The following is a 14,863-nucleotide window of genomic DNA, read 5'->3' on the forward strand; positions in this document are numbered from 1 at the left end:
CAGCCTGGGTCCCGGAAGGCCTTCAGTACACTGCAGCTCTTATCCTCACTGGTGGAAGCAATGGTGAAGAGGAAAGTTGCTGATTAAAGTAAGATAAACAAAGAAATTAGGGAGAAAGGCATCAGGAAAATTAGCTATCAGTAGAATCAGATGTGGGCTTCCCAGGCGGCTCAGTGGTAAAGAATCTGCCTGCCAATGCAGGAGACGTGGGTTCGATCCCTGGGTTGGGAAGATCCCCTGGAGAAGGAAATGGCAATTCACCCCAAGTATTCTTGCCTGGAGAATTCCCAAGGACAGAGGAGCCTGGCAGGCTATAGTCCATGGGGTCACAAAGAGTTGGACACGACTTAGCAATTCAGTCGCCACCACCAGAGAATCAGACATTGGATAATTCACAACTACCTATGACTCCATTTCAGCCAGAATTAAAGTATTCTCTGAATGTCTTTTGATAAGATACAAGGTGCCTCATCTGCTAACAGAAGACTTCATATTTTTACTTGTATTCTGTATATAAATATTTTTCAAATGACCACGAAATCTTGAAGGTATGGAATCCAAGAAGTAACAAGATGGCTAGCCACTGCTTCAGAGAGGAAGACAGACAGTATAAGGAAGTGGAAGTGTGCTCAATCGGGTCCGACTCTTTGTGACCCCATGGACTGCAGCCTACCAGGCTCCTCTGTCCATGGGATTTTCAAGGCAACAGTACTGGAGCGGTTTTCCATTTCCTTCTCCAGGGAATCTTCCCGACCCAGGGATCAAACCCAGGTCTTCTGCATTGTAGACAGATGCTTTACCGCCTGAGCCACCAGGGAAGCACACGACAGTATAAGGAGAAGCGGGGAAAGATGGACTCTTACTGTCTTTGGAAAACAGTCAGACTGTGGTGACTGTGTGTTGACAGCTTTCCAAAGACACTCTGTGGATTGTTCAAGTGTAGTCACTGGAGACGAGCACAACGGATTTCAATTGAATAATCGACTTGAAAACACAAAACATCCTCTGTCCCCTAAACACAGGGTATCTGAAAGGAATGCCATGTCAGGTAGAACGGCAGGGCATAGGGAAACAGCAATGAGCACAGAATGAAGGAAGGAAAGAGATTTTCCCAATGCGAAGCAGCAAGAGCTTCATCTCATTCAAGGTCCCAGCTGCTCTCTACTGTAACAAAGCCTGTTTCTGAACTGTTTACCAGAAAGCCCAGAATTTATTCTGATTCCATTGGTCTTAAATAGGCATAAATACCACTTTACAATCTGTCCTTCTCATATTCAGCTTCAGTAACTATGTTTGGCAAGAGAATAAAAACCCTTGACTCTTTCTGATGTAACCCCGTTAGGTTCTGGAAAGCCATGGTGAGGGTCTGAGGAATCTTACCTGTGATTCCCTCAGTTAAGCTGAGCGGGATGAAGCCTCAAGGGTTGGTGTTCTCCAATTACTTGCCCATCAAGGACATGACTTCTAAGACTTCAACTCCAATGCGGAGCAAACCAGACAAAATAGTTGTCATTGTTCCTCCATCCTTTAACTTTTAATCATTTCATGACTTCGCGCCGAAGGAGGACCCATGAGTGCCCTTACCTGCCAGATCTGCTCTTCGCTCAAGGAGGTCAGGCGGTCGCTCTTCAGTACCTCCTGAAGCAGACAATAAGGCAGCGTTAGAATGTCCTCCGGCCGACTCTTCAGGAGCTCAGAGAGGTGTTTCACTAAGAAATCGATCACTGCCTTCTCCAACAAAGTGAGGTTAAAGAGGTCAGCAAGTCTGTACAGATCCAAGTAATTAAAGCTATTTAATTCCTGGGTGTCAAAAAAATAAAAATAAAAATGGAAAAAGATCTCTTAGAAATCAATCCAAGAAAGAATAAGCAAGAAATTCAGACTCCCTGAAGTTTGCATGACAGGAGTAGGAGAAAGGGAACTATACAAGACAACAAAATCCTCATTACAAGGCTCTGGACAGAGAACTAGTATTCTAGAATTTACCATTTCCCCCCCCCCCTTATTTTGCCCCTCTTAAAACCCATGTACTTAAGGACCTCTTAATAAAGGGACTGAAAGGGGTTTCTGGTTTCACTGGCAAAAATGTTACTTTGCAATCTTTTAGGAACATTTTCCCAATGAAAACAATATTTTTCATTTTATAGCTCTCAGGTGATACATTTTTTCCACTAAAGATAAAATGAGAGCAGGTAGAGTGGGAGCCCTACCCTTTTTCCAAAACCTCAAATTAAACACAGAGTTAAAAACAACTGACAATGAATTAAAACAAAGATTTTTACATGTAAAGTCTCAGGGAATGAGGAAATCTCAGAAAAGATTCCTGTCCTGAGTAATTCTATATTGAATGCACCTGAGATGAACGATTTATCATTGTTCTTTGCTTTTATAAACTTCAGACAGTCAATGGCAATCTTTTCAAAGAGTTTCTGTTGCAATACTTTATTGTGAGGGGGTGGGTGGGATTTTACCTGTCTCTACAAATTCTCAAACTCATAGCCAAGCTATAAAATAATGCCCCCAGAAGTCAGGACATCTATGAAATCTCTGCCTTGTAACTCTGCAAGAACCATAGTTGGCATGCAGGTTTGTTGATAGAAAACTTACCTATTTCAAGTAGACTGAGAGTAGGCTCTGTCTTAGTTCTCCTCATTTTCAACTTGCAATTATTATTACAATATTTCCCAGTAACTTAAGGAATGCAGAACACCATCAGATGGCTATTTTAGTCCATTGACTGATTTATTTTCAACATACTTAGCCCTGTTTTTAGTAATCTAAAAAGTATTAAGAACTCTAAGACCTATATATTCTAATATATCTGTTTCCATAACAGTTTAAGGTTTAAAGGAACATGTGCTAAACGGGCACTGTCCCACATGGTAAAGCCTACTAGCCAGCCACACGTACCTATTCAGCATCTGAAATATAGCCAGTGTGATTTGAGATGTGCTGTAAATGTTAAATATGGGCTTCCCAGGTGGCGCAGTGGTAAAGAATTCACCTGCCAATGCAGGATACGTGGGTTTGATCCCTGGGTTGGGGAGATCCCCTGAGGAGGACATGGCAACCCACTCCAGTATTACTTGCCTGAGAATCCCATGGACAGAGGAGCCTGGTGGGTTACACTCCATGGGGTCACAAAGAGCCTGACATGACTGAGTGACTGAGCATGCATGCATGCATAATGTTAAATATACATGAAAGCAAAGAGTAAGAAAAATAGAATGCAAAATGTCTCATTAATAATTTTTATATTGATTATATGTTGAAATGGTATTACTCTGGATATAGTAGATTAAATATATTATCATTAATTTCACCTGTTTTTTTACTTTTAATGCAGCTACTAGAAAATTTAAAATTAATATATATGACTTCCATTATGTTTCTACTGTACAATGTTTTTCTAAATAATGAAAAGTATAGTGAAGATGTAAAAACAGGTCTCAGAGTAACAGTTGCATCATCATCACAGCCACCTGATTCTTTTTCTTTAGATTCTATTTCTTTTGGTGGGAGATGACACTTTAATTACATTCCTAACAGGAGTCAAGCTATGACTTCAGTAATCAGACATAAGATTCTGGCTCTTAATAGCTCTATTTGCCAACACAATTAAAAAAGAATAAATAACTTGTCTTTGAAATGAGGTTTACCACAGTTAACCACTAAAATTCATTACAACTCAAAATATCTAAGGGTCCACTCACAACCACTCAATTAAAATATGTTGGCTTTCCATTCAGCAGACGTTATCAAAGGAATACTGCAGAGTCTGCCTCCAGCACCAATTTTTTAAAGTACTGTTTAAACTCATTCTCCAAATCTTATCTTTTCAGATTGGTAAATTCTACTATGGAAGGAAAGAATATGTAACCCTTGCACGAGGAGTTTCTACAGCCAACTTTAGGACCATCTTCTTGGAATGAGTAAGTTATTTCTAGTCAGTACATCTAGGGAGCAAGTGTAACTGCTTCTGGGCCCTGGACACGATTTTAGCTTCCAGGTAAGTCACTCTGCGGCCTTCCCTGGCAGCTCAGCTGCTAAAGAATCTGCCTGCAATGTGGGTGGCCTGGGTTGGATCCCTGAGTTGGGAAGATCCCAAGGAGAAGGGAGAGGCTACCCACTCCAGTATTCTGCCCTGGAGAATTCCATGCAGTGTAGAGCCCATGGGGTCGCAGAGAGTCGGACACGACTGAGCGACTTGGCTACTACTAACAAGTCACTCTGCAGTCGCTCAGAAGCGTGGGGTGTCAGCGCCTTCCAGGCACCCGGAGCGCATGCCTAAACCTTGCCTCTATTCAGTAGGGCAGCAGCCAGCGGCACCACGCAAAAAGACAAGCATGCGCAGAGGCAGAAACAACCACGCTCGGCAAGGTAAAACATGAACACGCACAGCACAGGGGCGGTGTCTTTTTCCCCACTCATTCTGCCAAAAAGGTGTACATGACCGAGTCTGGGGCTGGATTATTCAGCAGCGATCAAATATTCTTTTTAAAGTCTCTTTGTATAGAGATGCTGGGTTTCTTCTGATTAGAAGTCAGTCCAGTTCAAAATTGCAGCGGACCAGAGAATTAACTTAATACCAGATTTTAAAAAGTGTGTTTCTCTTCTGCTGTGTTCCTCTTGAATGTAATCATTTAATTCCTACTTCCACAGTCCTGAAATATTTTTGTTTCCTAAGGGTATAATTTTATATCACTCCCAAATCCAATCTAACAAAGCATTTGATATTAGTGGGGAACAAAGGCTAAATGGACAAGTGTCAATGCTTGAGTGAAGAGCAAAGGCAAACTCAACTGAAATATACTGGTATACGAGAGAAACAACAGTTAAAGTCTGCTCCCTGCCTTTACCTTTTCATTTCTCCTCTCTGCTACTTAAAAGCATGATTTCCCCAAATCACCAGAGCTCTCTCTGCCAAAGCTTCTGGTTCCCCTTGCTATGCATACTTAGCACCTCAGTAGTCACACTGTGTAAAGTGGGGGAACTGAGAGGAAAAAAGAAAACCTTCACTGAGGTTTTGATACCACAGTATACATCCCTCCTACTGGGGCCATGTGCTCATGTGAGTCTTGAGCAAAATCATCGCTTCTTGTTCTATCGGCTAAGACCATGTGCAAGCAAAAAATAATGCTGCTTTTAAGGATTCCCATTAATGTGATGGGGGAGGTGGGAAGCAATGGTTAAACTGCATTGAATGTTCATCTATAATTCTCTGCATGGAAAAAAAAATCATCACTGTTATGGAAATAGTGCCATTATGTGTCTGGTTATAAACAGTAATATATTTGTTCATTGCATAAAACTCAGGAAGTACAAAGTATGGAAAAGAAAACAAAAATCATTCCTATTTCACCATGCAGAGATAATCACTATTAATGTTTCTGTACATATTTCTAGACTTTTTTTGAAAGAACTCTTTTATATATATCAAAAAGAGAAAGAACAATTGTATCCAGGAGCAGAACAAACCATCAACAGCCACAGGCACTCGGAGGCAATCCAGGCTGGTGGAGAAAAGCAAAGCCCACAGAATCAGGTAGACCTGGTTCAAATCCAGCATGTTAATTATTGTTGGCTATGACCTTGGATCAGTCACTGGACCTCTGTTATTCCTCATTTACAAAATGGAGAGTCCACCCGGTTCATATTGTTATAGAGATGACAGAAAAGCACTTACCACACAGCTTGGTCCATAGAAAGCAGACAGTAGATTTGGCAGGCAAGGAACCATTAGAGTACATTTGAGCACTGCTCTTTGGCATCCATAAACCCTGATTCATCACTGATGCAAGGAGGGCAAAGTGAAGAATGTGGTTCCTTCATGTATCAAAGTTTTAAATAAGCTGCACCAGTAAGTCAGGGAAAAGGAGGCAAGCCAAGTAAAAACCATACAATTGAGTCATAAATTGATTACATGTTAAGGCCTCCCACTTCTATATTATTAGCCCAAACCTCTCTCCTAAGCTCTGAATTCATTTTCCCAGCTGCAGATAAGAGGACATCTTCTCTTGGATATTTCACAGCCATACTGAACTCAACATACCAATGCTGAACTTACATTTTGCAAACTTGCATCTTCTCCTATATCCCCCTTCTAGGAGAATGACCACATTCTGTCCCCACAGCAGGGTCTCCAAAGGTAGGCCATATGCCTTGCTCATAGCCAGCTGGTCACCAAGTTCTGTTTGCTCTTCCTCCTTAACATTTCTTGTTTTGTTCACCATCTCCGATCCAGACTTCCTGCAATAGGGTCCCGAATTGCAATTTCCTACTCCCAGTATCAGACTCTCAATCCTCTCTTTTTACACGAATCTAACCATACTGATCATCTGTTTAAAACCCATCAATAGGTATCCATTTGCTTAATGGAGAAAAGTCCAAACTCAGTTACAGTGTATAGCCTTCCATAACCTGCTGACCTGCTTACCCTGTAGTATAACAGTCCTACACACCTTTGCTAGAATGCCAACATTTCAATGACCTATACATTCATCCATGTGCCAGAACCACACCAGGCATAAATAAAACAGAGACGAAGAAAAATAGGCAGGTCCTAAGCTTCATAATATGTATAGTCTATTGGAAGAGTAAGCCATTAATAAAAAGTGCTGAAAATGAATGGAAAAGTATCACTGAGGTAAAGGTTACAAAGTAGAACAGAGAGCTATAAATGCCCAGTGGATAGATTTGACCTGGAGTGGAAAGATACGAATGGTGTCCCAGAGAAGGCAACATGCAGCTGATAACCGAAGAAGGGCAGGTTAACTTGGCAAAGGGTGGGGTGGGCTGCATATTAACTATAACTTCTTGTTTGCTGTATCTTGATGCTCTGGCATCAGGGGCCTCACTGACTGGGGAGGGACCACCTCTCCCTTAGGATAGCCAATTTTTAGAAGGATGCACCTTTCATATGCAGAGTAACCAGTCAAGAGCCCAAACTGCCACCACCTCCTCTAGCTGGCTCCTACACTCCAGGCGTCAACATTCCACTGCATTCCCAGGTGACTCAAGTGATAAAGGACCCACCTGCCAATGCAGGATCCACAGGACATGCAGCTTTGATCCCTGGATTGGGAAGATCCCCTGGAGGAGGAATCGGCACCCTACTACAGTATTCTTGCCTGGGAAATCCTATGGACAGAGGAGCCTGATGAGCTGAAGCCCATGAGGTCCAAAGAGCTGGATACTACTGAAGTGACTGAGCACGCACGCACTCAGTGAACCTAGGGCTAAGTAGCAGACACCTAGAGACGGCCTATATACCTCAGACTGGATAAGCCTGCTTATCGGCCTTGTCTTTCCTGAGGAAGCCGCAACAATTGCTCTTGCCCACTACTTCCCTTCACTCCTTCCACCTCCTGTTCAACCCTGGCACTTCCCCGCTGTGGCCCCATGGGCTTTGCCATGCTGCTGTCTTGGGAACTGTAAGTAACAAAGTATCGTTTCAATGGCAGTGGTCTCCTGATTGGTTGGTTATACCATCAGTTCAGTTCAATTCCTCAGTCCGGTCCGACTCTTCGCGAACCCATGGACTGCAGCAAGCCAGGCTTCCCTGTCCATCACCAACCCCTGGAGCTTGCTCAAACTCGTGTCCATTGAGTCAGTGATGCCATCCAACCATCTCATCTTCTGTCATCCCCTTCTCCTCCTGCCTTCAATCTTTCCCAGCATCAGGGTCTTTTCAAATGAGTCAGTTCTTCGCATCAGGTTGCCAAAGTATTGGAGCGTCAGCTGCAGCATCAGTCCTTCCAATGAATATTCAGGACTGATTTCCTTTAGGACAGACTGGTGGGAACTCCTTGAAGACCAAGGGACTCTGAGGAGTCTTCTCCAACACCATAGTTCAAAAGTATCAATTCTTTGGTGCTCACCTTTCTTTATAGTCCAACTCTTACATCCATACATGACTACTTGAAAAACCATAGCTTTGACTAGATGGACCTTTGTTGGCAAAGTAATGTCTCTACTTTTTAATATGCTATCTAGGTTAGTCATAACTTTTCTTCCAAGGAGCAAGTGTCTTAATTTCATGGCTGCAGTCACCATCTGCAGTGATTTTGGAGCCCCCCAAAATGAAGTCTCTAACTGTTTCAATTGTTTCCCGATTTGCCATGAAGTGATTAGACCGGATGCCATGATCTTAGTTTTCTGAATGTTGAGCTTTAGCCAACTTTTTCACTCTCCACTTTCACTTTCATCAAGAGGCTCTTTAGTTCTTCTTCACTTTCTGCCATAAGGGTGGTATCATCTGCATATCTGAGGTTACTGATATTTCTCCCAGTGATCTTGATTCCAGCTTGTGCTTCTTCCAGTCCAGCCTTTCTCATGATGTACTCTGCATATAAGTTAAATAAGTAGGGTGACATTATGCAGCCTTGACATACTCCTTTCCCTATTTGGAACCAGTCTGTTATTCCATGTCCAGTTCTAACTGTTGCTTCTTGACCTGCATACAGATTTCTCAGGAGGCAGGTCAGGTGGTCTGGTATTCCCATCTCTTTCAGAATTTTCTCAGTTTGTGGTGATCTACACAAAGGCTTTGGCATAGTCAATAAAGCAGAAGTAGATTTTTTTTCTGGAACTCTCTTGCTTTTCCGATGATCCAACAGATGTTGGCAATATGATCTCTGGTTCCTCTGCCTTTTCTAAATCCAGCATGAACATCAGAAAGTTCACAGTTCATGTACTGTTGAAGCCTGGCTTAGAGAATTTTGCTAGCATATGAGATGAGTGCAATTGTGCGGCAGTTTGAACATTCTTTGGAATTGCCTTTCTTTGGGATTGGAATGAAAACTGATCTTTTCCAGTCCTGTGGCTACTGCTGAGTTTCCCAAATTTGCTGGCATATTGAGTGCAGCACTTTCATAGCATCATCTTTTAGCATTTGAAATAGCTCAACTGGAATTCCATCACTTCCACTAGCTTTGTTCGTAGGGATGTTTCCTAAGGCCCACTTGACTATGCATTCCAGGATGTCTGGCTCTAAGTGAGTGATCACACCATCATGATTATCTGGCTCATGAAGATCTTTTTTGTACAGTTCTTCTGTGTATTCTTGCCACCTCTTCCTAATATCTTCTGCTTCTGTTAGGTCAATACCATTTCTGTCCTTTATTGTGCTCATCTTTGCATGAAAAGTTCCCTTGGTTATCTCTAATTTTCTTGAAGAGATCTCTAGTCTTTCCCATTCTATTGTTTTCCTCTATTTCTTTGCACTGATCACTGAGCAAGGCTTTCTTATTTCTCCTTGCTATTCTTTGGAACTCTGCATTCAGCTGGGTATATCTTTCCTTTTCTCCTTGCTCTTCATTTCTCTTCTTTTCATAGCTATTTGTAAGGCCTCCTCAGACAACCATTTTGCCTTTTTGCATTTCTTTTTCTTGGGGATGTTCTTGATCACTGCCTCCTGTATAATGTCATCAACCTCTGTCCATTGTTCTTCAAGCACACTATCAGATCTAATCCCTTGAATCTACTCATCACTTCCACTGCATAATCATAAGGGATTTGATTTAGGTCATACCTGAATGATCTAGTGGTTTTCCCTACTTCCTTCAATTTAAGTCTGAATTTTGCAATAAGGAGTTCATGATCTGAGCCACAGTCAGCTCCTAGTCTTGTTTTTGTTGACTGTATAGAGCTTCTCCATCTTTGGCTGCAAAGAATATAATCAGTCTGACTTCGCTGTTAGCCATCTGGTGATGTCTATGTGTAGAGTCTTCTCTTGTGTTGTTGGAAGAGGGTGCTTGCTATGACCCGTGTGTTCTCTTGGCAAAACTCTGTTAGCCTTGCCCTGCTTCGTTTTGTACTTCAAGGCCAAATTTGCCTGTTAGTCCAGGTACCTCTTGACTTCCTATTTTTGCTTTCCAGTCCCCTATAATGAAAAGGACATCTTTTGGGGGTGTTAGTTCTAGAAGGTCTTGTAGGTCTTCATAGAACCATTCCACTTCAGCTTCTTCAGCAAGAAGAAGTCTATGCCCCATTACTGGTCAGGGCATAGACTTGGATTACTGTGATATTGAATGGTTTGTTCTTGAGATTGCATTCAAGTACTGCATTCCACACTCTTCCGTTGACTATGATGGCTACTCCATTTCTTCTAAGGGATTCTTGCCCACAGTAGTAGATATAATGGTCATCTGAGTTAAATTCACCCATCCCAGTACATTTTAGTTCACTGATTCCTAAAATTTTGATGGTTACTCTTGCCATCTCCTGTTTGACCACTTCTAATTTGCCTTGATTCATGGACCTAACATTCCTAACATATGCAATACTGCTCTTTACGGCATCGGACTTTAATTCCATCACCAGTCACATCCACAACTTGGTGGTGTTTTTGCTTTGGCTCTGTCTCTGCATTCTTTCTGGAGTTATTTCTCCGTTGATCTCCAGTAGCATATTGGGTACCTACCGACCTTGGGAGTTCATCTTTCAGTGTCCTATCTTTTCACCTTTTCATACTGTTCATGGGGTTCTTAAGGCAAGAATTCTGAAGTGGTTTGCCATTCCCTTCTCCAGTGGACCATGTTTTGTCAGAACTCTCCACCATGACCCATCTTCTTGGTTGGCCCTACACAGCATGGCTCATAATTTCATTGAGTTAGACAAGGCTGTGGTCCATGTGATCAGTTTGGTTAGTTTTCTGTGATTGTGGTTTTCATTATGTCTGCCCACTGATGGATAAGGATAAGAGGCTTATGGAAGCTTCCTGATGGGAGAGGCTTACTGAGGGGGAACCTGGGACTTGTTCTGATGGGCGGGGCCATGCTCAGTAAATCTTTAATCCAATTTTCTGTTGATGGGGAGGGCTCCCTGTTGTTTGACTTGAGGCCAAACTATGATAGAGGTAATGAAGATAATGGTGACCTCCTTCAAAAGGTCCCATGCACGCACTGCTACACTCAGTGGCCCAGACTCTGCAGCAGGCCACCGCTGACCCACACCTCCGTCAGAGACTCTCAGACACTCACAGGCAAGTCTGGGTCAAGTCTGTTGACTATAAGATGGTGGAGCAGAAGGACGTGCACTCATCTTCTCCTGCGAGAACTCCAAAATTACAACTTGCTGCTGAACAACCGTCAACAGAAGAATGTTGGAGCCTACCAAAAAAAGATACCCCATGTCCAAGGGCAAAGGAGAAGCCCCAGCAAGACAGTAGGAGGGGCAAAATCACCTTTAGAATCAAACCGCATATGAGCCAGAGACACTTGGAGGGCTCTGACAAACCTTGTGTGCACCAGGACCCAGAGACCCCACAGAGACTGAGCCAGAACTGTGTTTGAGTGTCTCCTGCAGGGGTATGGATTAGCAGTGGCCTGTTGCAGGGGCAGAGAGCCACCAGAACTTACACAGGACTGGGGAAACAGACTCTTGGAGGGCACAATCAAAACCCTGTGTGCACCAGGACCCAGGAGAAAGGAGCAGACGCCGCAAGAGGCTGGTTTCACCATACCTGAATAATAATAAAACCTACATTTTAAAACAGGATGGTGATAGGATTGAGGGAGAATACTCTAGAAGAAGCCACACTTGCAAAATTCCTATGGATGAGGAATCATGTCTCCATCTTTCTATCTGGCCTTACTTGAAGTAGTATGTCCCCCTCTTCCTCTCCATGCCTCCCTCTATCACATTACTGAAATTTCTTTGCCTTGAGCACACATCACTATCTGAAATTATCTTCTTCATTTATTTGCCTACTTATTGATGATGTGTGTGTCCCCTTTCCCAAGTCCCAAGTTCTATAGGAAAAGGGACTTATCTGTTTTCTTCACTGCTATACCCCTAATGCCCCAAACATTGCCAGGCACATAGGGGCTCAAGCCACACTTACTGAATGAATGAATCCATTTTACTTTTTAGCTTCCCTTGCTCAGGTCGAACTGACCACTTCCTTCTTTGTGCCTCCACCCTGTCCTCTGTAGATTTCTAGCAGTCCACTTGTCACTGTAAGCAAAGGCTCTTTGATTGCAGATCTGTCTACTAAATCTAAAGTGCTTGGTGCCAGAGACTGTATTGTGCCCCTGGTGTTTATCAGGGAACAGATGCTCAATACATAGGAGTATAATGAAAGAATAGCCATGAGCTTTTTCCATGTATTTATAACCAAGCAAAACCAGAATGGGCCATGCCTCTCCAACATGTCTACCCAATTTTGAATATCATCCAAATTGGGCCATTTTCATACCTCACTGGCCTCCCTCATCTTCCCTGTCTCTTTCTGATCTTCCTTCCTACACATACACAAGGCAAAGCCAATGGCCAGTTTTAAAATGGGAAAATTGTTACTAGTATCTAGAGTTGAAAGTGTTTAAAGACAAGCACAATATAATAGCTCTGGTGTGAAAAAAATTCAAATATTTCAATCCACCCAAAATTTCTTTTTTAGCCCAAGAAAATTACTTTCTCTATCAACTGGCTATTCAGATCAAAGTAGCTTTTCAAATGATACTTTCTTCTAGTTATGAGATTGTCTCCCTTCTCTTATATACTGTGACTTAGAAATCCAAGTAACCAAGTAGAGGCAGTGGTTTTGAATTGAAGTTATAGCTCAGCAACAAGAAACTCTCTTGAGTAAAAGGAAAATCTTTTATTTTTCTAAAAAGGTTTCATTTCTGTCACACTGCTTCTCACTTGAAATTTACTTTCTATTCAGAATTATGGTGTATACATTGTTGTTCTTTGGGGAATCTTTTTAAATAGTATTTATTTTCCTCTGGTTTAGGGCTATTTGGCTTCTCTCTTCCCTTCTATTTGTTTCTTACAGTGTGAATGACAAGTTAAATAACAGAAGAAGAGCCGTAAAATGTGTCCGCAATACTATACTAGCTATGGAAGAAATACCAGTTTTGCAAGTACAATAGTTCTTAAACCTTATATATTCCCCAAATTCAGTCTTTTGGTGTGGCCTATTTCCTTAATTAATTAAAAATGGTTACTCCCCAGATTAACTATTGAATATACAGTAGGGGGAAAAAAGCACAGGAAAGGAAAATGCTATCTTAGTTTGGCTTATATTCAAAGGTAATTACTTTTGTGAGGCAAACTATCAGGTGGTAAGGATGTGAGTGAAAGTAGGGGCAGTTTAGGGGCTGTGGGTGAACTCTGTGGCCCTTTTACCAAACCAAGGGAGACAGAATAAGTCCACTTTTGTGATGGATGGCAGGGTTCTCATCTGGAACTGAGCAACTGGTCTTTATGTACTAGCAAGTGTCTTTCAATATCCTAATTAAGCAAGTATTAATAATTAGTGATGAGAGTTCATACAAGACAAAAGAAAGATCAGAAAAGATTTAAGCCTATCCCCGAACGAGTGTCACCCAGACAGTGCAGTCTAATACACATTCTTGAATAGGAGAAAATGATGCAGCCTTATAGCTGAGGTCTGTGGGTTCACTGTATGTAACCCACAGCCTAGCTTATGTATGCCACAGCCTAGAGACATGTGTTGATGCGAGACAACACTGGTACAAGCTGGAAACCAACAATGCGTATTTCTAATACGTAGTGTGTCTTTGTTTCAGACACACTCACATGTATCCTGGCCTAACTGTCAGTAACCCCTAGCCCATCCAGCACCGCAGTTTAATCACAGCCCTGGCACGGGAATTATGCGGAGCACAGAAAATACTTGTCGTCTTGTGACTGCATCTACTGTAGAGTATCCCCAGTGTCAGCCCCACAAATACTCTTCCTCAAATCTAGGAGTCCACATTAAAACAACAAGATTAGGAAATCTAATGAAGATGCTTTAATACCATGGATACTTATGCAAAACATAGCCTTAATAACACCTATTTCTCTTGTCACCTCATGTAATTCTGAGACCATTATTGACTTGCAAAACAAAAGTGAGCATCAACAACCTGTACATAGGAATGGAAAACTATTAATTATGCTCAAGATAAACAGCCTCTCTCAAGGTCAAATTAAAAGTAATGCTCTTTTGATTTCCTGAATTCCCCACCCCTCCCTCACAAGAAGACCAAACTGACCAAGTTTTTCTAGGTAATAATACTTAAAAGATGTGACTATTTTGACAATGCTGTGTTTCATCGTTATAATTATAACCTTTCTTTTCTAATTATTGATCCCCTTCATTTATACCTCCCTTCAAAATGTCACCTCAATTACCACATGTCAATACTTTACTAAGATAAAGATGGTCAGGAGAGAGAGTGGTTTCTATGCCTCTCATCTAATAGCATGCATGAAACTTGAAGTTCTATTATAAAATGTTGATAATGTCTGAGGATGTCTCTAAGCGAAAAGTCACTCTTGCTACGGAAGTCAAGAAATCTTAAAAAAAAAAAACCTATTTGCAAATAGATTCAAAATAGCCTGGTACAGTTATTCTACATGTAAAACAACTATGATTTGATTTTTAGCAAGTTAACTAGAAGTTAAGTTAAAACACTATATTGGCAGCTTATAGAGACCAAGTACCAAGTCAGACATAGTAAATATGAAGCTTTTGGTGACTAATCCCATGTCACTTCAAGTCTACTGTCACATCCCAGTGAACTTGTCACTAAGCTGTTCATGCAGATATCTTCCAGTAAGTAAAAAGCTTCCAGTAAGGCAGTGGCAACAGTGTCAGACTTTATTTTCTTTGGGCTACAAAATCACTGCAGATGGTGACTGCAGCCATGAAATTAAAAGACGCTTACTCCTTGGAAGGAAAGTTATGACCAACCTAGATAGCATGTTGAAAATCAGAGACATTGCTTTGCCAACAAAGTCCGCCTAGTCAAGGCTATGGTTTTTCCAGTGGTCACGTATGGATGTGAGAGTTGGACTGTGAAGAAAGCTGAACGCTGAAGAATTGATGCTTTTGAACTGTGGTGCTGGA

At 41.8% G+C, this 14,863-nt stretch overlaps 1 protein-coding gene across 2 annotated transcripts in view; it reads right to left on the reverse strand.

Moving 5' to 3' along the window:
• KLHL32 (kelch like family member 32) overlaps window positions 1-14,863 on the reverse strand; it is a 216,473-nt gene that overhangs the window by 62,699 nt on the left and 138,911 nt on the right. The window contains exon 6 of one of the 2 annotated variants that reach the window (XM_013966475.2): window positions 1,585-1,638. In XM_013966475.2, coding sequence (XP_013821929.1) covers window positions 1,585-1,638 — 54 coding nt within the window. Of the gene's footprint in view, window positions 1-1,584; window positions 1,801-14,863 lie in introns of both variants that reach the window. The other variant, XM_005684660.3, reaches the window with a different exon arrangement.

The sequence above is a fragment of the Capra hircus genome, chromosome 9 (assembly GCF_001704415.2).
Source record: "Capra hircus breed San Clemente chromosome 9, ASM170441v1, whole genome shotgun sequence".
Lineage (NCBI taxonomy): Eukaryota > Metazoa > Chordata > Mammalia > Artiodactyla > Bovidae > Capra > Capra hircus.